At 41.7% G+C, this 26,476-nt stretch overlaps 1 protein-coding gene and 1 long non-coding RNA gene across 6 annotated transcripts in view; one reads left to right on the top strand and one right to left on the bottom strand.

Annotated features, from left to right (window-relative positions):
• Positions 1-26,476, top strand: part of dag1 (dystroglycan 1) — an 84,790-nt gene that overhangs the window by 23,929 nt on the left and 34,385 nt on the right. Inside the window, exons 2-3 of the mRNA XM_022206100.2 lie at positions 11,528-11,583; positions 25,166-25,669. Of these exons, the coding sequence (XP_022061792.1) occupies positions 25,322-25,669 (348 nt within the window). The 5' untranslated portion in view covers positions 11,528-11,583; positions 25,166-25,321. The remainder of the gene's footprint in view (positions 1-11,527; positions 11,584-25,165; positions 25,670-26,476) is intronic.
• LOC127534122 (uncharacterized) lies at positions 3,021-5,162 on the bottom strand. Of its 5 annotated transcripts, none has more exons than XR_007942087.1 (5): positions 4,992-5,162; positions 4,416-4,479; positions 3,968-4,351; positions 3,648-3,711; positions 3,021-3,519 (listed from the first exon to the last, which is right to left on the bottom strand). It is a non-coding gene; the product is annotated as an uncharacterized LOC127534122 (long non-coding RNA). The 5 variants fall into 5 exon arrangements; XR_007942091.1 differs by having other exon boundaries at positions 3,968-4,031; XR_007942089.1 differs by lacking the exons at positions 3,648-3,711; positions 4,992-5,162 and adding an exon at positions 4,800-4,972.

The following is a 26,476-nucleotide window of genomic DNA, read 5'->3' as shown; positions in this document are numbered from 1 at the left end:
TTAATGTGGTTTTCACACCTGCTGGTTGTGTTAAAACAGCAGCTCAGCATATAAACAATACAGATGCTCATTAGTTCAGTGGATTTCTGTCTCACTTGTTTTATTTTTGTGTCTTATCCGATATAATAAAGCCAGTACCTCATCCATGTAAAACCCCATGTGGGTCACTCACCACTGCTGCCACTTCTTTAATACCATTAATGTGTTTTAGTTTGCCTGTACGCTAAAATTAAATTTGATTTGATGAGTTTAGCGTCTCTGCAGGACGATAAACGTTCCTCCACGCTGCTGGATTTCACCTCGGCTGCTTCACTTCCTTCATAAATGTATTTTTAAATCACTTCTCCGTGTGTTTAAATCAGTAGTTTATGTGTGTTTGTGTTTGTAAATTGCCCCTCGAGGCTCGAATGAAGCCGTTTGAACGGAGTGGAGCTGAGAACAGTCGGCGTTCCTTTATTAAAAGGATAAAACCTCATTTCTTAACTGTAGGTGACGGCTGCCTGCAGTCTGGAGAAAACGGGCGATGAAACGCCGTCGTAAAACAACGGCGTCGGTGCAGGTTTCATTCACAAACTGTTACTGAGCTGCAGAGACATGATGGAAGATGTTTCTCAGTCTGCTTTCTGTTTGAACCCATCGTGGATGTGAAGTGAATTTCTTATTCTGACCTGAAGACTCTTTGAGGTCTTTTGTGGAGGAAAGCTGTTGGAGATTTCATTACAACTGCTTTGATTTGCTCACCAGCACAGGATTGCAGGTTATTTTTCTCATTTTGCTCCATTTTATATAAAGGCACTGTGTTTGAATGAAAATGAAAAGAATTTAGTGAATTTTACGACAGAAATGTGGCCAAAAATGCAGCAGGAGATGGTTTCAAGACACACAAAAAACAAAATGAGACCCAAAAGTACTAAAATGAGACAAAATGGCAAGAAAATAACGCAGAATAACCAAACTGAGGCATGGAAGAACTAAATAGACGCAAAACCACAACCAAAACAAGACGTGAAAGGACCAAAATGGCAAGAAAGCAATCTAAAACAACCAAACTGAGACATAGTAGAACTAATATAAGAGACAAAAACACAAAAATACAAAATCACCCAAACAACACGCAGAAAATCACCGTAACTGGAGTTGAAATGACTAAAGTTAGACACAAAATTTTAACAAATAGACGCAAAATGATCAAAACAAGATGGAAAGGACCAAAATTTGAGACAGCGGGACCAAATTGAGAGACAAAGACACGCAAAATGACAAAAACAAGACACGAAAAGGCAAAGATAGAGAATGGCCCGAATAAGACAAACAAACATAGAAGGGGACATAGAAAATATTAAAAAAATGAAGTTTAAACACCAAAAATATCACCTGAGACATGCAAAATGACCAAAACAAGGCACAAAAGAACCACACATATTGACCAAACAAGACAAAAAGACGCAAAACGACCAAGATGAGACACAAAAGGACCAACATTTGAGGCAACAGGACCAAATGTAGATAACTAGATGTAAAACGGCTACAACGCCAAACAGAGGGACTAAAACAAGACGTAAAAATCACCAAAATAAGAGAGAAAACAACCTAAATGAAAGTCAGAAGGATCAAAGAGACAGCGTTAACCAAAAAAGGTGGAACAAGACCAACAAAATCACCAAAATGAGACTTGAAACCACCAATGTGAGACAACATTTTGGACTCTGGGAACCACTAACGGACATTTTTCACTATTTTCTCCAATCTCCAGTTAGCTCTGATGCTAACATGCTAACTTTTGGCTGGACTGCTGAACACCAGTGTCCATATTTTCACCTCATCTTTCTTCACTTCATCTGCTTCTCCAGTGACTGACAGTGTGACTAATGAGTCTTTCTTCCTGTTTGAGGACTCTGTTTAAATTACGTTAAACAATCATTTTCCTTCCTTATTTCGCCCTAGTTTATACAAACACGCTGCCTGTGACTCCCAGTGAAAAGACAACATGCTTCAGGTGGATTTAGAGCAGAAATGTGTCCAATAAACCTCCAAAAACAGCAGCAGCGCCCCCTCAGGAGAATGTTTTCTTAACCTCCGGAGTGAGTTATGCATCGGCTTGTCGGGAGAAATGAAAGAGCGTCTCGGCCTGAAGGCGTTCTGGTCCGGAGACGTCTCTTGAAGTTTCACCTCGAACCAGGTGTTCTCTGCTCAACCTGTAATCAGCTGGGCTCGGCTGGAATCATCTGAATGCCGTCTGAAGCCTCGCCGCCTCACACTACAGAAGATCTGATGTTGTTGTTGCACAAAACAGGCATGGAAGATGTTTAAGAACTCATCGGGGATGTGACACAAAATGGCAACAAAAAGTTTGTGGGTTGCAAAAGTGCCGAAATGAACCACAAAAGAATCAGAAAGACAGACAAAATGACAAGAAAGCAATGCAAAATGACCAAACTGACATGAAAGAACTAAATAGTCACAAAACCACCACCAAAACATGAAAAAATGACCAAAAAGAGACACCAAAGGTCCAAAATGAGACACAAAAAGACCAAAATGTCTGACAAAATGGCAAGAAAGCAATGCAGAATGACTAAACTGAAGCATGAAAGATGCAAAATGGTCACACAATCACCATCAAAAAATGGAAAATGGCCAAAATGAGACAAAAAACAACCAAAATGAGATGCCAAAATACTAGAATGACAAACAAAATGATGAGAAAGCCATGCGAAATGAGCATATTGAGGCATGAAAGAACTAAATGGACCAAAATGAAACTCAAAAGGACTAAAATGAGACACAGAATGAGAAGAAAGCAATGCAGAATGAACAAATCAAGGCATGTAAGAACCAAATGGAGACAAAACCATCACCAATAAATGGAGAATCACCAAAATGAGACACAAAGGGACTAAAATGTCTGACAAAATGTAAGACAAGCGGTACAAAATCACCAAATTAAAGCATGAAAGAACAAAAGTAGATGCCAAAGAACCAAAACAAGAGACGAAATGCCAAGAAAGCAGTGATAAACAGTCACATCGCGGAATGAAAGAACTAAATGGAGACAAAACCACCATCAAAAATAGGAAAAGGACCAAAATGAGACGCACCTCACGCTGGCGCTGCAGATCTGATGTTGTTACTGAGTTTATTAATGCAGAATTGTCAGATGAAAGATAAAAAACAAACGTATGTTTTGTTCCTCTTAATTCCAAAGACGGAAGACGAGCTGCTCTTTGAAGCGCAGTGACTCTTTGTTGTTATTCTGCAGACCTGCTAGCATGTTCTGTTCTGCTGTTGTTAGCTCGCTTCTATCAGCCGTTCAGGATGCTGTTCTACCTGCTAGCGGTCTGGTCGGCTGGTGTTGGCTCACTGCTATCGGCCGTTCAGGATGCTCTTCTGCCTGCTAGCGGTCTGGTCGGCTGGTGTTAGCTCGCTGCTATCGGCCGTTCAGGATGCTCTTCTGCCTGCTAGCGGTCTGGTCGGCTGGTGTTAGCTCGCTGCTATCGGCCGTTCAGGATGCTCTTCTACCTGCTCGCGGTCTGGTCGGCTGGTGTTAGCTCGCTGCTATCGGACGTTCAGGATGCTCTTCTACCTGCTAGCGGTCTGGTCGGCTGGTGTTAGCTCACTGCTATCGGCCATTCAGGATGCTCTTCTACCTGCTAGCGGTCTGGTCGGCTGGTGTTAGCTTGCTGCTATCAGAGGTTCAGGATGCTCTTCTACCTGCTAGCGGTCTGGTCGGCTGGTGTTAGCTCACTGCTATCAGCCTTTCAGGATGCTCTTCTACCTGCTAGCGGTCTGGTCGGCTGGTGTTAGCTCACTGCTATCGGCCATTCAGGATGCTCTTCCACCTGCTAGCGGTCTGGTCGGCTGGTGTTGGCTCACTGCTATCAGAGGTTCAGCATGCTCTTCTACCTGCTAGCGGTCTGGTCGGCTGGTGTTAGCTCACTGCTATCAGCCTTTCAGGATGCTCTTCTACCTGCTAGCGGTCTGGTCGGCTGGTGTTAGCTTGCTGCTATCAGAGGTTCAGGATGCTCTTCTACCTGCTAGCGGTCTGGTCGGCTGGTGTTAGCTCACTGCTATCAGCCTTTCAGGATGCTCTTCTACCTGCTTGCGGTCTGGTCGGCTGGTGTTAGCTGGCTGCTATCAGAGGTTCAGGATGCTCTTCTACCTGCTAGCGGTCTGGTCGGCTGGTGTTAGCTCGCTGCTGTCGGACGTTCAGGATGCTCTTCTACCTGCTAGCGGTCTGGTCGGCTGGTGTTAGCTCACTGCTATCAGAGGTTCAGGATGCTCTTCTACCTGCTAGCGGTCTGGTCGGCTGGTGTTGGCTCACTGCTATCGGCCGTTCAGGATGCTCTTCTACCTGCTAGCGGTCTGGTCGGCTGGTGTTAGCTCACTGCTATCAGCCTTTCAGGATGCTCTTCTACCTGCTAGCGGTCTGGTCGGCTGGTGTTAGCTTGCTGCTATCAGAGGTTCAGGATGCTCTTCTACCTGCTAGCGGTCTGGTCGGCTGGTGTTAGCTCACTGCTATCAGCCTTTCAGGATGCTCTTCTACCTGCTTGCGGTCTGGTCGGCTGGTGTTAGCTGGCTGCTATCAGAGGTTCAGGATGCTCTTCTACCTGCTAGCGGTCTGGTCGGCTGGTGTTAGCTCACTGCTATCGGCCGTTCAGGATGCTCTTCTACCTGCTAGCGGTCTGGTCGGCTGGTGTTGGCTCACTGCTATCGGCCGTTCAGGATGCTCTTCTACCTGCTTGCGGTCTGGTCGGCTGGTGTTAGCTCTCTGCTATCAGAGGTTCAGGATGCTCTTCTACCTGCTAGCGGTCTGGTCGGCTGGTGTTAGCTCACTGCTATCGGCCGTTCAGGATGCTCTTCTACCTGCTAGCGGTCTGGTCGGCTGGTGTTAGCTCTCTGCTATCAGAGGTTCAGGATGCTCTTCCACCTGCTAGCGGTCTGGTCGGCTGGTGTTAGCTCACTGCTATCAGAGGTTCAGGATGCTCTTCTACCTGCTCTGGGTATCTCCGGCTGCAGAGTGTTCATGTGTGTGCAGGTGACGCTAACATTATCCAGAGGCCTGCAGGAGCTTTCAGTCCCTTCAGGTTCCCTCCTGCTGCTGCAGATTAACGCCGTCACGTTTCCCTTCCCTCAGAGCTGCTCTTTCCTCCGTTATCAGCCGCTGGATTCTGTTTCTGCCTCCAACACTGAAATCATTACAGTCCGGCCGTTTATTCACGGTTTGGGTCCGTCGTCAGCCAGTTAATACGAGGTGTCGCCTCCCGCTAATCAGAGAGACAAGAAAGGATTCTGAAATGGAATATTTTCTGCTTCCTGCCTTCCTATGTGACAGTAAACTGAATGTTTTTGCACAAAACAAGACAAAGAAAAGCAACAAAATAAGACAAAATGTCAACACAGGGATGCAGAACGGCAGCTAACTCATACTAAAAGACCAAAATGAACACAGAATGAACAAAATAAAGACAGAGATGCAAAATGGACAAGTAAGACGAAAAGAACAGGAACGACAATGAATAGCTGCAAACTGACCAAAATGAGGCACAAAAGGACCAAAATGAGGCACAAAAGAGCTATAATGAGGTGCAAAAGAAGCAAAACGAGACACAAAATGACCAGAATCGTACACAACTTGGCCAAAAAGAGACTCACTCTCTCTAAAATAAAATTGATGATAAAGAGATGCAGAAAAACTCCAAAATGAGACATGAAGTGACCTAAAACAGACAAAAAATGATGAAACTACGACACAAAACGACAAAAATTAGACAGAATAGACACAAACGACCAAAAAACATTTGGGTTTTTTTCACCGTTTTCTTCTATTTTATTGACCAAACAGCTGATTTATTGATCCAGATAATAACCCATAATCGAATCCCTCCTCAGCTAGCTCCAATGCTAACATGCTAATAGCTTGTTTTGGCTACATTCCTCCCTTATTTTCACTTCTTTTCCCTGCTCAGACTGTTAATTTAACTCTAAAATCCTGTTGTCTGACTTTTCCAGTCTCTAATGTCTGGTTCCGGTTCGGTTTGTCACTCAGTCTTCCCTCTTATCGCTTCCTGCTGTTTTTTCTCCCTTTATTTCGTCTGTTTTCCAGCTTCCCTTCGACTCGTGCTCTGAAATTAAAGCAGCTGTTTGAATACAATCAGGTTTTAATTGACTGATTAGCGTCAAAGCGTCACTGTGCTCCTCACAAACCCAGAAACGTATGACGGCTGGAAGGAAATGGGCTTCTTTTTGTGTCAAACTTCACTCATTAAAGGTTCTTCTGCTTTCGTGTTCAGTCGTTTCCTTTTATTTCCTGCGGTAGTGACAGACGTTTTATTCCGTTTATTTGTCCGTAACACCGACCGCCTCGTGTTTTCATTTGCAGCACTTTGGAGGTTTGATTCATGTTTGACGTTTCTGTCGTTGGAGGTTAAAACTGAACTGCTGTGATGAGTGTCGGCTGGACGCTGATGGATTCAGCAGATCGGAGGAATCTTCAGGTCACTTTGGTCCTTTATTGTCTTCTAGAGGCTGGATTCTGGTTTAAACACCCAGGGGACGACAGGAGATGAGATTTACCGTCTGGATCAGAGATGCTACAACCTGCTGGCTGATTGATTGGTTGTTTGACTGACTGACTGATTGATTGAGCCAATAAGCTGCTGACAGACGGACTGGACCGATGATCGAAGACGTATCGGTGTCAGAAATGTTCACAGAAACACTGGAAGCTGATTTAAGGACCTTAAAGTCTAAACTAGCATGAAAACATGCCGGATTATGACAATTGTGGTTATTATTGGTTTTTTTCCATTTATTTTCAGGATTTTCCTCCTTAAATGTCAGTTTTCTTCCATGATACTGCTCTTGTTTTAAACTAAAGGTTTTTTTCTCCGCATACTGAATGCTAACAGGATTTTTCATCAATTTCAGACCTTAAAGGCAAAAATAACTGCACCAAAACACAGCAGTAAAAATATATATGAAAAGCTGTGATCAGCTACCCGAGACAACCCACGGCAACGAATTTAATTCTCTGCCAGGGTGGGTCTAGTTACCCTCCATAAGGCTCGAGGCTGGATGCTCCTAAAACTGGCCGGACCAATCACCATGAAGTGTAGAGTCAGAAGGCGGGCGTAACGAAGTGACGACAGAGGCGTGACGATTCTGACAGAAACAACCGGCGCACAATAAACAGTTATCTTTGGACTCGGCTTTGGCCACAGCCCTTAAAGATTTGAAGCTAAAATTCAACTTGAAAGATAAACAAAGGACGGCACTGAAGTGTTTCATTGAGAAGAAAGACGTATTTGGACTTATGCCGACGGGATATGGCAAATCCTTAATACACCAGTTGGCTCCGCTGGTTGGGAAGCTAATGGGACTTAGCCACAATCCGCCGGCGCTCTAGGAACTACGTCAGCCTATTCGTTGCACTGATTGGTTGTATACCTACCCAATTGCTGCAGAGTGATTTGAAAGACAACCTTTAAGCCCGCCTCCCTCCCTGTCGAGCGTTCCTAGACCCTTGTGCCTTCAGAAACATGGGTCTAGTGCGGCTAGGCTAGTGATCAGCAGTATTTAAGGACAAAAATATCAGTGTCAAAAATTCATTCAAGTCTTCTTCTTAAAAACCCATCAGTTTCAAAACTGCTGTTATTGTCATTATTATTATTAGTAGTAGCAGTAGTGTATATTGTTGTGTATTTTTTCATTTATTTTTAGGATTGCAGCTCTTTAAATGCCAGTTTGATTGCAGTAAACTGAATATCTTTGGACTAATCACTTCATCCTGATGGTAATTAGCAGAATAATTGTAGTGCAGTTTTATGAGACGACTGACTGGAACAGCTTTTATCGTAAATTCTATCTGACCCCTCGGTTAATAAACGCATGCAGCAGAATGTAAATAAATAAAATATAAAAATCCAATAAAAGCAGATGCAGGTATCTTGTGGGTTTGCTGCCTGCTGGTGTATTTATAACTCTGCGGTGAAGGCCGGACAGGAAGGAGATGAGAATTGATGACCTGCATCACTGTGGGACGGCAGGAGATGTCTATCACCGCAGCACAACAACACAACAACAACAACACAACATGCCGATGCATGCAGACAAATCCGTGAGGACGACGTGCTGCAGCCTCGTTTCCAGGTCACTGCGGTACGACGGAGCTTTATTATCGGTGTACCTGCACACAGCTGACCCAGATTAGGCCTGTTTATCTTAGAGGAGCTAGAGGAAGCCGGCAGGGAGCTGAATCAAACTCTGGAGGCCTCACAGACCAGATTTCAGCTGCTGTTCTGGGCTTTGGAGCTCCTCGGTGGACCTGCGAATGTTTTTTTGTTTTTGTTACCATTAAAAATGTTTCTACAGCTGCTGACAACAACACAACATGTCATATGATGGCTGTTTGCAAATGAACCCACAGTAAATATTGCTTTTTTCTGAAGGATTTTGATGACTCGAATAGGACTGGACCCGAATATCCGAATATTCGTTCGCTACGGCGGCATCCGGATATTAATTTTGGTATCCGAATATTCACCCCACCCCCCCACCCCCCCACCCCCAGGTCGGACGTTACTGGGCAGAAAGAATATGTGGCATTACTGTCTTCCCTTCGCCTTCGACCCACTTCAGCTCATCCCGTCGTGTTCGACTCATCTCAGCTCATCCATTCGTGTTTCTTACCACCACCCGAATGTCCGGGTTGCTGCCGACTCTGACGTCACGCTTCACTTCATTGCATAAACACAAGACAAGATGCTGAAGACCTCCGCTGTTTGGGAATTCTTTGGGAAATTCAGACCCAGGAGACCAGACGAATGGCTCCGAATATTAGGGCCGACTCTGCCACAAGCCCCGCCCCCCGTCGGACTTTACGGGGCGGAACGAATATTCGGATTTTCGTCTTTAATAGGGCCCGAATATCCGGAGACCAGTAACCACTATTCGGGCCAGCCCGAGACTCAAAGCGGTTTTTGGTCGTCTTTCTTCACTGTGGGCTCATTTTTCAGTCCTGCACCTCTATAGAAACAACACAACAGTTACTAAAAGTAATAAGAAATCAGAAATGTCAGCTTATTTGTGTATGGAAACACTAAAGGGAGAGAACGCTACACCGGAGATGAAGTTAGTTGTTATTTTGCAAAGTAAACGTTTGCATCATCTGCATAGAGAATGATTTCCTAGTATTAATGAACCCGTCTCTTTATATGAGATGAAATATGTCTCCTGTAGGTCGATAAAGACTTTTTGTGTTGATGTTTCTCCATGCTCAGTGGATCTCCAATGATCCTGAAAGCTCTGATTTATTCATTGTCGGTCACATTGGAGTCAGTCATGGAGAATATGTTTCTTAATGGAGTAAACGGTTTATTTTTCCTAAAAATGCAAATGAAACATCTAGAATTAACTGGTTGAGCTCAGATTTAGTTGATTTTCCCGACTGTATGTGGAAGAACCGTCATGAATTTTAAAAACTGCACATTTTTTGTGTTTTTGCAGGTTCTTACAATGATAAATATCATTCTGGCCTTTCTGAAAAATGAAAACATGCCTTTTAAATGGAGTGCTGAATTTCTGGGTTCAGAAGTTTATCGGTTGCGGTGTTATAGTGTTTTAAATGTGTTAATCTGTCAAATACGAGGCAGGATAAAAAAAAAACCCTGCCACCCAGTAGCAGCAGCAGAAGAATAAAAAGTGTTTAATCTATAACGAGACGCTGGTAAACTCCCACTCTGACACCTACCGCTGCTGTAAACTGATTCACAGCCCAGAAATAAACCAGAGCTTCACTCATCCGCTGAAATAACCCAGCAGTCGATTGTGTTTCCAAACAGGAGAGCGAAGGTCAGACAGGTTGTCCTCAATATCAGTGTTTTTTCTAGATGTTGGCACTGAGAGGACCTCTAAAAATAGTGACTGTGGGGTTGTTTACCGCCGTCAGAGGGAGGGAAAGTCGACACGTTTGGGAGGAATTTGGAGGGAAAGCTGAGGAACCAAAGCTTCGGATTAAAGAGCTCCGATTGGCTGAAGGTTGAGGGTTAAGGAGGAGGTCCAGGAGGCCACGTGTTCGGCCCGGCTGTCGCTTTCCGTCTCGGCGGTAACTGAAGCAGCTGTCAGCCCGTTAACCAGCTGCCCCCAGCTGTCAGCGGTTCTCAAGTCTTGGCTGGTGGTCCCTGGAGGGGCCGGGGTCACCGCCGTCCTGACAGACCCTGAACTCAGCTCCTCTCCACTGGTGTTAAAATGAGATCTTCAGACAGCTGAGATCAGTCAAAGTTCAAACGAAGACGCTCAGTTTCTGTGATTCTGGAGGAGCATTTAGCTTCAACAGGAAACCAACGTCTGTTTCTATAGAACTAAAGTTTATTCTCAGAGGTTTGAGCCCCACGATCGACGAGTTTCTGTCAATGTTTAGTTTCAGTTTTGATTCATTTGATTGTTTCATCCTTAAAGTGGCAGTTTGTCCTCATGTCACTGTTGTTTTAAAATTAAAACTAATTACCAAAGATCGTTGTTGTGGATTATCAGTCTGGGAACGTCCGTGATTAGAAACAACCTTCTTCTTTACTTCTTCTTCTCTGTTTCTTCTCCTCCTCTTCTTTCTCCTTCTTGTCCAACTACTTTTTCTTCTTGTTCCTCGCAAACTTCTTCTTCTCGTCCTTTTTCTTTTACAACTTCTTTCTTCTTTTTCTTCTCCTTTCTCTCCACCTTCTTCTTCTCCAACCTTTACTTCTACTTCTTCCTTCGAACTTTTTCTATTTTCTTCCACTTCTTCTTCTTAAACTTCTTCCTTCCAATTTCTTCTTCTTTTTCTTTCTTGTCCTCCTCCTTCTTCTCCAGTTTCTTCTTCTTTGTCTTTTCCTTCTTCTGTTTCTCCTCCTCCTCTTCCTTCTTCTTCTTTTCCAACTACTACTTCTTGTTCTCAAACTTCTTCTTCTCGTCCTTTTTCATCCCCAACTTCTATCTTCTTCTTTTTCTTCTTCCTCTCCACCTTCTTCTTCTCTTCTTTACTACTACTACTTCTTCTTCTCCTTCAAGTCCTCCTCTCTCTTCTTCTCAAACTTCTTCTTACTTCTAACTTTTTCTTCTTCCTCTTCTCCTCCAGCTGCTCCTCCTGCTCATTCTTCTTCTCCTTCTCCAAGTCCTCCTCCTTATTGTGCCTTCCAACCTCTTCTTCTTTTTCTTCTTCTTCTGTTTCTTCATCTTTCCAACTTTTTCTTCTTCATCTCTTCCTTCTTCTTCTTGCTATGACAGTCGAGGCGCCGTGGGTTTTCTGCTTCAGTTTAGGACCATTTTTTGCGTTTTTTGGTCGACGGTTTTACATGTCAGAAGTTTGTTTGGTCTCCTCCATTTCCTGTGTTACCACGGTGACGTGTCCATCTCTTATCCGATTGGTTGGCTGAATGAAGCGACAGATGAACAGAAAAGACGTTGATTAAAAGCTGAAAATGCACTTCAGCTGTTGACTGAGTTGTCAAGTTATCGTCGATCAGTCTGAGTAACTTTCTTTGTTTCTCTTTGACAGATTCGGAGTTCCGTCACCGGGATTTGTTTTCCAGACGGACGTCAGCGGAGCGTGAGGTGAGCAGACGTTCAGCGACTCTGACAGAATTAGAATGTGTCCCTTTAAGTAGCTGTGAGGTTGTTAAAATCAGCTTAATTCTGCTGCTGAGGCCGGATCAGCTGCTTTGTGTTCGTTAAGTCTGGATGCTGCAGGATTCAGGTCTCAGATCAATTAGATGGAACGCCGCTTTTCTGTTTTCTCCAGTTTTAGGAAACAAACTTTTACAGATTCTGTTTTTAGCTTTCCCGCTGTCATTTAAAAGATTTTAAAATGAAGTGCAAGGACTGATAAAAAATAAAGAAGATCAAAGTTTTCAAGCAATTTTAACTTTATTTTTGGAGCAATTTACTGCAATTTTACAGATTTTTCCCTATTTTGTGAAATTACACATAATATCAGGTGAAAAAAAACTATTTATTTAAACGTTAACTATAAACAAAAAGTCCACACCAAACCTCTATATTCATGTATTAAAAATATATATATATTTTAAGTGATGCTAAACATATTTGTAGTTACTTGAAAGAAAAAATCTTTTTATTAAATACTGAAAAAATCTCATTTATTTCTACTGAGTTTTCTTCTTCTGTTAAATTTAAAATAAAATCTTGTAAAATCTGACAAAAAAAGATTAAATTAAAAAATATAGGCAAAAATTATAAATAATGTCCACATCAAAAATTTGTATTTTTAATATTAGTTTTAACTATTTTTAATAGTAATTAGTTTTTCTATAACATTTGACTGTAAAATTACACTGTTTTTACTATATTTAAATCACAAGAAATATAATATTTTACAGATATTTGCTGTTATTTGACAGAACATATATTTATATTATAAATATTTAAAAAATTCTTAAGAATTTTTAGAATGTTATTTTGCTGATCTTTTCAGTTTTCTCAAATTTAAGATGATTATAATAATAATAATTACTTTTACTACTATTATTATTGTTAATAATGATAATAGTAACAATAATAATAAAAACATGTTGCAGTTATGTTTTATTCATTTTTCTGAAAGCCATTTATTTTTTGTTTTTAACAGACTATCACAAATATAAGTATATATTTTTCTTCTGTGATGTAAATCTGTAAAATATTTGCTGAAACACCATTTACATTCCCTAATTTATGTAATTTTTATTTTTGAAATATAATTGAAATAAAGACATTTTTGCTATTGTAATTATATTTTTGCAGTCAATTGTTGAAAAAGAGCAAATTACAGATTTTTAGCATTTTTTACTGTTTGTTTTTTCATCATATTCTTCTAAATTGTAATTTTTTTGATGATTTTTGAGTCCATATTTTATTTAATCGAACAAAACAGCCAAAAAAACTGTTAAATAAACAAATTTCAGTTCTTATTTTGTCTTCAATTTTCATTTTTTACATATAACGTCACATTTAAACAGATTTCTGTCAACATGCTGAGCCTTTGTTTTATCACGTTTTTGGCTCTAAACTCTCCAGAACAAACAGAGCCGACCTTGAAGCTCTGATCAGCGAATGTTCAACTGCAGTTAATAAAAAGAATGAGTTCAGCAGTGAAATGAAAGCCGAGTTTCTTTAGCGGTAATAATCACGCCGTGTTGTTTCTGCGCTCCGACTCTTCCTTCTTTCATGTTCTATTTGTGCCGCCGCTGCAGCGTTCCAATTATCCTCCGACACACACTTCCTGCTAAACGCTGCAGAAACGCTGACGCCTGAACGCAGCTTTAATCAAAGCGGACCCGCCGTGTTTGGCTGCATCTGCAAAAGAAGCTCGACTCCCACCATCCCGCCCCGCCGCTTTCAGTCCCGCTTTATTTATTTATTTGTCACTTTTTTTCAAGAGCCTCGCCTCAAATTAAATCCTCGTTCTGAGGAACTTAAAGGCCCGCAGGAAACAGAAACCTTCCACCTGAACTGGAGGCAGCCGAGTGTTTTCAGACGGCAGGACGTTCTGGTTTTATCTCTGAAGGTCACAACGGGCTTTGATTTATTCTCTGAAGTCACGGCAGAGAACAGGACAAGGCTCATGTTTGGGTGAAACGCCGACTGGGTGGACCATTAAAGGATTATCTGCAGGTGTGGGAAAGAACATGTCTCAATAATAAGGACTGAAAAATGGTGGTGTTCTGAATAATTTGTCTGGTTTGTTAAATTACAGATAATATCTGATAAAATCACAGAAAAATGTGTGGATTTACATGTTTACTGGGTTGCGACAAAACAAGCTACAATATTAACAATAATCATAATCATACTGTTTTTGATTTTACAGTGTATCAAAATAAACATTTTTTCTTTATTTAAATCTACGATAAATATAATTATTATACAGATGTTTTCACTTTTTTCAGATATTTTCACTTTTTAAACAAAGTCATTGTATTTCTGTCGTTTTTTTTTTAAATAGGTTTTTTCTGGCACCCTTGTTATCAGGTAGGTTGGTTGGTCGGTTGGTTGGTCTGTTGGTTGGTCGGATGGTCTGTCGGATGGTTGGTCGGTCGGTCGGTCGGTCGGTCGGTTGGTTGGTCAGTTGGTCAGTCGGTTGGTCGGATGGTTGGTCGGTCGGATGGTTGGTTGGTCGGTCGGTTGGTTGGTCGGTTGGTTGGTCGGTCGGTTGGTCGGTCGGTTGGTTGGTCGGTGGGTTCATTGGTTGGTTCGTTGGTTGGTTGGTTGGTCGGTCGGTCGGTTGGTCGGTGGGTTCGTTGGTTGGTTCTTTGGTCGGTCGGTTGGTTCGTTGGTTGGTTCTTTGGTTGGTCGGTCGGTTGGCTGGTTGGTCGGTTGGTTGGTCGGTGGGTTGGTCGGTTGGCTGGTTGGTCGGTGGGTTGGTCGGTTGGCTGGTTGGTCGGTTGGTTGGTCTGTGGGTTGGTCGGTTGGCTGGTTGGTTGGTTGGTTGGTCGGTTGGTCGGTGGGTTGGTCGGTTGGCTGGTTGGTCGGTTGGTCGGTCGGTTGGTCGGTCGGTTGGTTGGTCGGTCGGTTGGTTGGTCGGTCGGTTCGTTGGTCGGTCAGTTCGTTGGTCGGTCAGTTCGTTGGTCGGTCAGTTCGTTGGTTGGTTGGTCGGTCGGTCGGTTGGTTGGTCAGTCGGTCAAAGTACAGCTTTGCAGTTTTTAAAATCCTGTCTGAACTCCATATAATTTAAAAATAGTGTAAAACTAGAATGAACTGCTGTTAAAACGAACCTATAAGTGAATAAAACGTTTCATCATCTGCATATATGATGATTTTTGTTTTTATTGAACCATTTATTTGTTTCTGAGATGAAATATTTCATCTATAGGTTGAGAAAATGTCAGAAAATAGTGGAAAAAAATCCCAGTCTGTAGTTAAAAAAATGACTAAAATATATATTTGGCAATTATTATCAGAACCGTTAGTGATTTAGTGTAACTTTAAGCAAATAAAACGTTTCATCGTCTGCATATATGATGATTTTATCATGATTGATTGATTATTATTATAATGTATACAAATAATTCTTTCAAAAATGGCAAATATCTGTTAGATAATAATATTTTTGCGTATGTAAATCCTTCTGTCTTTAAAATAACGTAATTTTTATGGTCAATTGTGGTAAAAAATTTAAGAAGACGTGATTCTTATGAGTAAAAATCCAGATTTGAACGTGTTTCCCTAAAGCGTGGATCTGAACGGTGTTTTCAGACGGCAGGAGGCTGATGTTCCTGCTTTCATCTCTGGAGGTCACATTGTTCTTTCATTTATTCCTCTAAAGTCACAGTTGAAACAACAGAAAACAGTCGAATGTTCATGTTTTCCCCTCAGAGGATTGTTTGATAGATGAGAATCGTGTTTTTGGATCATAAATGTGGCTGCGGGTCGTCCGTCTGTTGAACTAACGACACAAACCTTCCCTTCGGTGTGTTTTTGGAAAAGCTGGGCGGTCCGGAAGAGCAAATCCAAAAAACTTGGTCTGTTCTCTGCTCTTTAGGTTCGGCAGCAGCAGGAGCGAGGCAGGAAAGGCGATGGTGCATTTAGCAGCTAAAGGCCACGAACGGAGCGCTACCTTTAGCTCGTTTTACCGGCTCAGGTTTCTGAAACATCTGTGCGGCGACATCCGATGTTCCTCGTGGACGGTATTTACTCCAGCTCTGATGTTTCCCCTCAGAGCTCTTTGTTTTATGAAGCAGGTTCACATCTGCTTCCAGCCGTCCATCACAGTTCTGCAGAAACTCCGATATCAAAAGCGAGGAGCGGCCGGAAGTTTCCGCCGGGAGCTGTTATTCCTGCCAGCTGGATCTGTGGTGTTGTTCACGGAACTTCCCAGAAATCCGTGTTTTTATTTGATCAGTCGTGTCTGTTGTTGGAGCTCCCACAGATCTGCTCCATGACCGACCCGTCATCACGGCCCACCGCTTTATTTGCCCTTTTTTGTAAAAGTAATGAACAAACCAAGGAGTGTTCTGTGTTCGTAACCTCCAAAGTTGAAGAAAAACAACACGAATCGTTACAGATCTGCTCAGATGCAGCTAATGTGCAGCAGCCAATGGAATTAAATGGAGATTAGATCATTAATCCATCCAACAAACGGGAACATTTGCTGTTTTTTCTGTCTTCTGTCACAGTACACTGAGAAAGTGAAGCTTTAAGATGTTTATTAAGCAAAATAAGATGTAATAAGAGATTTGTTGTGATAGATTTTCAAGCGATTGATCGATTAGTCAAGGACGGATGAGGAGAAAATAGAGTTCCGCTGTTTATTTAAACCACTTCTTCTTTCAGTTTCCCTCGTAAAAAACTAATATGCAACAGCAAGCACATTTTAATGGAGACAAAACTGCAAAAAAAAGTAGGAATTCATTCAACAAATTGGAATATTATCCGTTTTTATTCATCCTCTGTGAAATAAACGGAAAAAAATCAGGAAAATTGGATGTATCACAGGACTCTAGGAACTTCAGAGTGTTTTTAAGTATTTTCTGTCATCAGTTTATTATTATAATCGAGGAAAAAGATGTGCAATTAATCAATTATTAATCACACAAAAGTGATCAGCTGTGTCCATGTAGGTACAATTCAAATAAATGACTGAATTATGTGAAAAAGGGAAATGATTTTGCACCAAAATCTGAACATATGATCTTCATTCTCACAATTGTGATTGAATGCAAATCTAACACCGTCCATCAACCCAACCTCCTCCCGATGGAGTTTGTAAAATAAAAGTTAATTTTTTGGACTAAAACAGCAGAATTGTGATTCAAATTGTGACTTATAAGCCTGAAAAAAACAGATCTCCACTCTTTTGAATGCAAATGTAGCGCCCTCCATCCACCCCAGCCTCCTCCTGGTGGATTTTGTGAATAAAACTTCCTATAAATCCACTAAAAACATCCCCAGTGCACCATAAGTGGTAAAAGAACTCAGTACATTCCATTCAGCTCTCTGAACACTGAAGTCGGTTCATTCTTTTGAAGGAATGACTTATTTTTTGCCTTTAAAAAGCAGAAATGTGAATCTAAATGTGACTCTTTTGACCAATGAAATCAACACATGATCTGACTTTAGTCGTCCTCCATCAACCCCAGCCTCCTCCTGATGGAGTTTATTTAATAAAACTTAAGTTGCTTAATTTTTGGACTAAAAAAGCAGAATTATTATTCAAACTGTGACCTTTTTTTGTCCAAAAACACCAGATCTCCACTCTTGTGAATGCAAATGTAGCGCCCTCCATCCATCCCAGCCTCCTTCTGGTGGATTTTGTGAATAAAAGTTCCCATAAATCCACACTAGGAGCCAAAAAACATCCCCCGTGCACCGTAAGTGGTAGAAGAACTCAGTACGTTCTAGGGCTGGCCCGAATAGTGGTTTCTGGCCTCTGAATATTCGGGCCCTATAAAGACGAATATCCGAATATTAGTTCCGCTCCATAATGTCCGACGGGGGGGCGGGCGGCTTGTGGTGGAGACGGCCTGAATATTGGGATCCGTTCGTCTGGTCTCCTGGGTCCAAATTCTGCCTTCGTTTTGTCTTCAGTTAAACTGAAGAATTCCCAAACAGTGGAGGTCTTCAGCATCTTGTCTTGTGTTTATGCAACGAAGTGAAGCGTGACGTCAGAGTCGGCAGCAACCCGGACATTCAGGTGGTGGTAAGAAACAGGAGTGGAGGAGCCGAGATGAGCCGAACACGACGGGATGAGCCGAAGTGGGCCGAAGGTGGAGGGAAGACAGTAATACCGCCGTAGCGAACGGATATTCGGATATTCGGATCCAGCCCTAGTACATTCCTTATTGCTGTCTGAACTCTGAAATTCGGTCATTCTTTACTGAATTAAGCAGTTACTTAACTTTTTTGCTTTAAAAAGCGGAGATGTGATTTAAATTGGGACTTTCTTGACTAAAGCAATCACATGATCTGACTTCACATGCCCTCCATCCACCCCAGCCTCCTCCTGCTGGATTCTGTGAACAAAGGTTCCCATAAATCCACACTAGAAACCAAGAAACATCCCCAGTGCACCATAAGCGGTTAGAAGAACTCCGTAAATTCCCTCCTGCTCGTCATAACTCAGTGATTTCCAGGCTGGCTGCTCGGTTCGGCGTTGGCAGGCCTCCGTTCTCGCCTCGTCGCCTTATGTTCCCCACATATGGCCCCTCGCTCGCCTTAGCAGCAGCTAGCGGAGCCGCGGCCGGATGGTGCATTTGCATGGTGATTGATTGCCTTTCTGGGCCTGTATTGCATTACGGGAGGAGCTAATTCCAAATGTAATTACGAGCGGGGAAATGCAGATTAATTCCAACGGAGGCGGCGCAGATTGCCGAGGTCACAGTTCTGCTCTTGATGCTGCCGCGTCTGAAATTCGTCCATAAGTATCCAGTAATGAGGTCTAAATTATCCCAGAGAGTCTGTTTTTTTTTTCTTTTTCCCTTTTTCTTTCTCCCACACAGATGCTATGAAAGACAATGCTCTTCCATCCTCACACCGGAAGAGTAAATCTCTGTTTACAGGCTGCAGATCAGCGCCGGCTAAACACCTAAAATGTGCCTAATCTCCGTGTTGAGTATCTAAATCTTATTGTAAAGGTAAACCGCGGTATAATCCGGAGTTTTGCTGCAGCACAAACACAACCTGCGGCTTTTGGTCGGGAGGGGAAACCTGCTGCTGCTGCTTCAGGTTTGAATAGTGCTAATATTTGTGCTAATTTTTGTGCCCTGCTCGGCGTCGGTGTCACCCGTCAGTCTGGAGCTTCCATTCTTAGAAGACTTCCTGGCGTTTCTGGGGCCAATAATAGAGCCTCGGACCGCCGGGACTGGAAGGCGACTCGGTGGAGGACGGAGGGAGGAGCTGCCACTGAAGCGCTAACGTTTGGAGATGCTATCTGTGTGATTAGCTGCCTTTTTGGGAGGGTTTCTTTGCTTTAATTGGCCCCTGAGCTGCGTTTTCCGGGTCCTCGTTGGTCGCTGAGGGGAATTCCAGCAGAGGAATTTCCTCACAGGTTCAGACAGGATCTTCTACACTCTGCTGCTTGTTTATATGGAAACACTGAAGGAGCATAAAGCTGCAGGAATCAAGTTAGTTCTTGCTAAAATGGGATAATAAGTTCAGAAGAAGTTTTTATCATCTGCAAATATGATGTTTTTATGATTAAATTGCCCGTCTTTAATGCACAGTTCAACCCTTCAACGTCCTGTTTTGCCAACAGTTTTAAAGGACAGATTCACAGTTTTTTTTTTTTTTTAAATTCTGTCTGAACTCCAAGTAGTTTCTGGACGTTTTTCACGTTTTTCCTCGCTGTAGGTTAGTCCTACGCCTCTATGGAAACAAAAACAACCACGAAAAAGGAGACGGATCAAAAAATATCACTTTTTTTGTGTTTTGAAGCAATGAAGGGACACAGCACTGCACAGGAAGTGAAGTTAGACGTTGATGTACATCATTATTTCATGTAAAACTGGGATAAATTAAAGTGTAGCTACAAGCGAATAAAACGCTTCATCATCTGCATATATGATGACTTTTATTTTTAGTTAACCAGTGTCTTATTTTTTAAAATGAAATATGTCATCTGTAAGTTGATAAAAGATCAGAAGATATCCGTTTTGCACAGTTTAGTCTTTAAATGTCCTGTTTTGACAGCAGATCCACAGCTTTTTAAATGATGTCTGAACTCAAATAGTTTCTTTTTGCCCAGCATGTCTCCACTGTGGTTCATTTTTCCACTTTAATATTAAGTCCTGCACCTCTTTAGAAACAGAACAACCACGACAAGGACAGAGAGCTACTTTATTTATGTATGGAAACACTAAAGGGACACAACACTACACAGGAAGTGAAGCTAGTTTGTTGTAATCGTGCATTTAATTTGTTGGTTTGGATGTGCCACTTTTTTAGAATTAATTTTTTATATTTGAGTTTAAGTTACACACAGTATCAAGTCGACACAATGTAATTATGCAGATGTAACCCATCTAAAATAAAGTTTGTAACTCAAAAATAGAGTTTTTTTTTTTGAGGAATAGGTCCTTTGAATGAGTTTTTACAGTGTATGGGACAAGTTGCTGCCACACAGCTTCAAATTTCGAGGTTAAAAACATCTGCAGGAACACACTGCTCATAGCAATGTAGCAAGAAAACTACATTTTACAGAATTTTATGACCAGATTCTGGTTTTTCTGGTCCTGCAGAGCTCCTGGATCAGTTAAAATCAAAGATCCGAGTGTTTGTTTTTTTTAAATTCCAGAACACGATCAACGTGTGTGAAAGCCGTCCATCGTCTGGCAGTAAACTGACCGGTCAGTTCAGTAACTGCAGGAACTTAACAAAGGTGTCGCCATGACAACGATCAGCTGGTTCCAGACAACCCCAGTAAAACCAAACTGGGAATCTGTTGGCTGGAGCCGGACACAAACAAACCTCTTCATCTGGTGTCTCTCTGTGGGATTATTGTCCTCGTTCCAAGCCGAGGCGTTTTTCTTTTTCCTCGCTGTGGTTCGTTTTTAACAATATAAAGTCCTGCAGCTCTGTGGAAAGAGAACAACCACGACTGGATGGAGAGAGATGGAAAAATGTGGTTTATTAATGTATGGAATCATTGATAGGACACAACAGTTGTGAATAAAACATTCCATCATCTGCATATATGATGATTTTTATTAATAATTAACCAGTGTCTTATGTATTTAAATGAAACATCTGTAAGTAGATAAATGGACAGAAAATATAGATTTAGCACAGCCCAATTCTAAAATGTTCTGTTTTGACAACAGTTTTTTAAATTCTGTATGAAATCCAAGTAATTTTTGGGCGTTTTTGACATTTTTTTTTCACCGTGCTTGTTTTTTTTTACTACAATAAAAAGTCCTGCACCTCTGTGGAAACCGAACAATTCTGGGTAGATAGCGACACATCGACAGAAACAGGTTTATTCATCTTGTTTTTTAAGCAGCTTCATGCAATTTTGAGATATTTCGCAGTGAAAGTGACAATCATTTTTTATTGCAGTGTTTGTGGGGCAATATTTTTGTCTTTAAGATCCTGATTGATAATTTAAAAAAACAATCATAATCTTACACTTTAAAAAAAAACATCAGCATCAATATTTATGTTAATCATTAACTTTTCGCAGACTGCAAACATCCAAAATAAAGTTTAAATCGTGAAAATGAACAACTATTTGGTAGAAAATAATGGAGTGTTTTTATGGCGTCTGTTTTTGTTGACTCGGTCATCGATCATTAAAACAGTCGCCTAGTTTCCACTTCATTTCTTTCCATATTTAAAGATGATCCGTCGAGGTTGAATCTTTGAGGTTTTATTCGGAGGCGTTTGAAGCAGAAATTGCCCGTTTCTTCTGGTGGGCGGAGCTTGTGTTTGGGTAATAGCGGCTGTCTGAGTGGGAGGTTGTTCACCTCTTGGTCTGATCGCGTCGCTTCTTTCAGCGGCTTTGACAGCGTCTCTTTATCCTTCATTCCTCCTCCGTCCTCTCATTGTCCCGCTGTGAATAGACGAGCCGAGCTTCTGGTAGGTGAGGCTGCAAAAAAAAAACAAAAAAAAACAAACGGCCTTGAAGGAGGGGGAAGGTGTTCAAACCTCTGGAGGAGGAACGAGAAGAAAACCAGCAGAGAAAGAAAGGAGAAGCTCGTGGCAGATGGAACAACAGAGGAGGGAAGGAGGAGGAACGTTGCCGCGGGCGACGCCGGTGAAGGTATCCGACATGAAAGCAGAGTTTTATCCACGGCGGCCATCTTGGACTAGTTTGAAAAGTTTCCACTCGGAAACGATCTCAAAGCGGCTTCAATGGAGACGACTTGACTTTCAGGAAAACAAAAAAGCTCCAATGAAACTTCTGTAAAAGAGCAACTTTAATGGGAAATTTGCCCATTGCGGGTTAAAAGTAAAGATACACCCCCTGTCAAAAGTTTTAGGACAGGTTCTCATTTATTTGAATGAGAAAGTGTCCGAAAACTTTTGCCCGGGGGTGTAAAATAAAGCTGTAAAATATGATTTTACAGATAAATATGTACAAATACAACAAATAAACTCATTTTGTCGTGTTTTTACAGTGTATCGTGTACATTTCGAACCAAAATAAATCAAATACTGGTTCATTTTATTGCATATTTTGTTCCGATTCAGATTCATGCCTGTAACTCCAATAAAAACCACAAAGGAACCTTCAGTATTTTAAAGAACCACATGAAGTACATCAAGAACCGTCCACATAATAAAGTCCTTCTTGGTTCATGAAAAACATTTTTTTAACCATTTCTGGCTGATAAATGGGTCATTTTGCCGCCTTTCGTAGAAGTTTTGAAGGATTCTCACAGTTTTAAATTCAATTCACTTTAATTTCAGACTTCTCTCTGAAGGAACACGCTGTGGTTCAACAAAGCAAAAACTGGCCCAGAATGACAAGAAATATTTCAAAATGACTTCAAACGTGTCTAAAATGGCTAAAATCTGTTAAGAGTGACTCAAAATGTGTCCAACATGACTGGAATTAGTTCAAAAATACACATTTTGAGTAGTTTTGGACATTTTTTCAGTTTTTTTGAACAATTTTTGAGTCATTTTTTTGTAATTTTAGATAAATTTGAGTCATTTCTGAGAGTTTTTTTTTTCATTTTGTTTAGATTTTAGTCAGTTTGGGCAAGTTTTGTGTCATTTCTTTTGGGGTTTTGTCATTTTAGACCTTTTTTTAAAATAATTTTTGGCAACTTTTTATGTAATTTGGACCAAATTTTTAGCTAAATAATTCCATAAAACAGTTTTTTATTTATTTTTTGTAACCAAATCTTACTTTTTCAATGTTCTCCTGCAGTTCTTGACTCATTTTGCTCAAGAAAACTCTTGAAAAACCCTGAAATTGAGTAAATGATAGTTTATCAGACAGAGTTCTCTTGTAGATAAACAGATATTTTATTCATCATTGGGAGAATTCTTCATTTCCCATAGATTGCAGGTGTTACATTTAAGAAGAAATAAGAAAATAAAGTGCAGTAACGTACTCCTAATTTATGATGAAGAGGATGAACTTTTCCTAACATATTGTTTCATGATGCTTTTGAGTTTATTTGCTGTTCTGAGTCTCAGCTTTCTCCCTAAACATGATCTGAAAACGTGTTTTTGGTCAGAAGCATCCATTTTGTGGCTGAAATTCCATAAATAATAATTCCATAAATAATAATTCCATAAAACAGTCTAGTTGTTTATTTTTCTTGCTTTTTCTTGACTGATTCTGCCGCAGACGTGAAGCCAAACGGAGTCTGAAAGCCGTTTGTTCGGACAGCAGAGGTGTTTTTCTGTCTTTTTGCTGAACTTGAAAACATTCCTCTCCTCCTCCTGAAGTCGACTCCAGTGATAAAAGCTTCGCCAGCGGGAAACTCCGGCGTGATTAAAAACAGATTCGTGTCCAAAAGGTGAGGCGAGCGGCTGAAGGCTACCTGGGAGGCCGGCTGCTGCTGTCCTGCCGTGATTCCACTTTCTCCTCCTGCTCCGGGGCCGGACCGGGCCTCGGCGGGGGTCCTCGGCTCGGTTCCCCTCCTCTGCTTTCTTTCTTTCCGCTCAAAAAGCCCTGGAGGGGGGAAATGGTTTGTGCCGTCTCAGGAGGGATCCTCTCCTCCATGAAAGAGCGGCATGAATAACAAACGGAGCTTCATCCGTCCAGCGTCGGCCTCGGGTTGACCTCGTCCACAAAGGAGGGTTCTGCATTCATTAGCGGCTCCAGCAGCTATTGTTGGATCATCCAGGGTCCCACCGTAGATCACCTCCTCTTTAAAGTCTCTGAAAACAGTCTACAGTCTAAATAACACACTGAACATTATGCTTCCATTTCCTTCTCCTCATTATTTTATCGTTGTTCTCTGGTGTTGTCGGTTCTTCTGGTTCTCCTGGTTTCCAGTTAGCTCCAGTTGTTCCACCAGTAAACCCAGCAGGTCTTCATTTGGGCGTTTTGTCCAGATGTTTGGTTCCATCCCATAATAGTGACTGAAAGAATGCAAAGAAGTAGTGAACAGCTGATGGTCACCAACCAACGCGTGCCGTCACGCAAAAAAGAATGATTTCTGACAAATGATTTCATTTCTTCTTCTATTGTTTTTACTTTCTAGTACTAAGACGCGTTTTCTTTCTGAAACGACTCAGATTGTTTTAAAAGACAAAAATATGTTCAAAATATCTCCAATGTTGTCCAAAATGGCGTCGATGTGTTTAAATTCACACAAACGATCCAAAATTACAAAAATGTTTAAACACATTTTTTAAAAATATCTGAAATTACTCAAATTTATGTTGAGATTTTAGTGTTAAGATGTTTTCTAGTGTCCAAAGAGACAACAACTTATCAAAAATGACTCAAAACATTCCAAAATGGATTGAATTTGTTCAAATTCACTTAAAATTGATCCAAAATATGTTTAAAAAGACGAGAAAAATGGTGCAAAATGACTCAAAAATGTGTAAAATCACAAAAGATTGTTCAAAATGACTTAAAAAAATTACAAAAAAATGTTTAAAAAGTAAAAAAATAACTCAAATGTTGTTTTAATTAACAAAAGTTGACAAAAAAAATGAGATTGTTCAAAAAGACAGAAACTTCTCCAAAATTACTCAAAAGTTGTTTAAAATACCATAAAGGTGTCTGAGACGTAGTTTTTAGTGTTAATGTTTTCTAGTGTCACGAATGAATCAAAACATGCTTTTAATGACTAAAATTTGCTCAAAATTCCAAAAAATTGTCAACAATCACTTAGAAATTGTCTAAAATGACAAAAATTCAAATGAAACAACTCAAAACTTTCCCAAAGTGACTAAAATCTTTCCAAAATGACTCCAAACTTGTCTGAAATAACAAAAATGTGTCCAAAGGCAGTCAGTACGTGGTCAACAGGACTCCTAATTGGTCCAAAGATGAACTTCACTGAGGACTGATTTTATTTCCACAGATCTTTTACGACTATTTTCTAATGAGAACTTATTTTCATGTATTATTTTAGTAAAACCCTCAGTATTGGATGAATTTACCATCTGAGGGAGTTTAAAGGCTGAACAGCGATAGAAGTAATCAGATTACTGCTACGGATGAAGCTTTTACGGCTCTGAACCGTCGGAGGATTGACTCGAGTGTTTTAACTTCTTCTGTCTCCTGCAGATCACAATGAGGCTCTGAGCACAAAAGGCCGCGAGGAAGGAGGACAAAAGACGAAGGATTCCTGAGGAGGAGGCGGCGGCTTGAAAGGAGGGATTTGTATGCTCCCCTCCACCACTCGGACATCCTCCTTTTTTATTTTCCACCGCTGACAGAAGAATGCCGGGTGAAGTGAGGCTGCCCAGGACTAGAGCGCTGCTGCTGGGGCTGCTGCTGGCGGCGGCGGCCTGCAGCGGCGTGGAGGTGGACCTGCTGGGAGACATGGTGTTCGTGGAGGCCGACGACCGGCTGGGCGGAGAGCTGGAGGCCTCCATGACCTCCTCGCTGCTCGGGGAGTTCCAGGAGGCCGAGGGGATCCGGCCGATGGAGGCGGCCGACGTGGCGACGGCCCGGCAGAACCCGTCGACGCCGACCGCCTTCCCGGACTCCTCGGCGGTGGTGGGGAGGATCTTCCAGATGAAGGTACCCAACAAGATGGAGGACGTTCTGCTGGGCGACATCGTCAAGGTGAGTCGGCTGTTGGAGTTGTTTGAAACTTGGAGTAATTCACTTTTTTGTTGATTAGACGTCTTCTGAACTGAGAGAACTTTGGATGATAGAGGCGGTTTGTTGGTGAGAACCAAAGCTTGATCCTCTGTTTACGTCCATCACCAAACTGCTCGGCAATATGAGCTACTTGGAGGTCATTAATGGCTGCAGAAGTCTTTGTCATGGTGTCTGTTGCCATCTAACCCCCAACAATGCTCTCTGCCATCACGTACTAATTGGAGGTCTTTCATCACCACAGAAGTCTTTGTTGTGGTGCCCATTTACTAGCTAGATCTCAGTAATGCTCTCTACCTGGCAATAGGACTGAATTGAAGGTCATTAATTACCACAGAAGTTTTTGTCATGGTGCCCCTTTACCAAGCTAAACTCTCAGAATGCTCTCTAATTGGCAATAGGACCTAGCTGGAGGTCATTAATCACCACAAAAGTCTTTGTCATGGTGCCTGTTGCTAGCTAGACCCCGACAGTGCTCCCTGCTTGGCAATGGGACGTACTTGGAGGTCTTTTATCACCATAGTAGTCTTTGTCCTGGTGCCTCTTTTCCAGCTAAACTCCTGAAATGCTCTCTGCTAGCCATCATAAAATAGTCAGAGGTCATAAAGCATCACAGAAGTTTTTGTCATGGTGCCCCTTTACCAAGCTAAACTCTCAGAATGCTCTCTAATTGGCAATAGGACCTAGTTGGAGGTCATTAATTAAGACAGAAGTATTTGTCGTGGTGCCCTGTTGCTAGCTAGACCTCCAAAATTCCCCCTGCTTGGTAAT

Source organism: Acanthochromis polyacanthus, chromosome 5 (genome assembly GCF_021347895.1).
Source record: "Acanthochromis polyacanthus isolate Apoly-LR-REF ecotype Palm Island chromosome 5, KAUST_Apoly_ChrSc, whole genome shotgun sequence".
NCBI classification, from domain to species: domain Eukaryota; kingdom Metazoa; phylum Chordata; class Actinopteri; family Pomacentridae; genus Acanthochromis; species Acanthochromis polyacanthus.
Note: the sequence above shows the minus strand (reverse complement) of the source record. Positions and strands in the feature narration are given on the sequence as shown.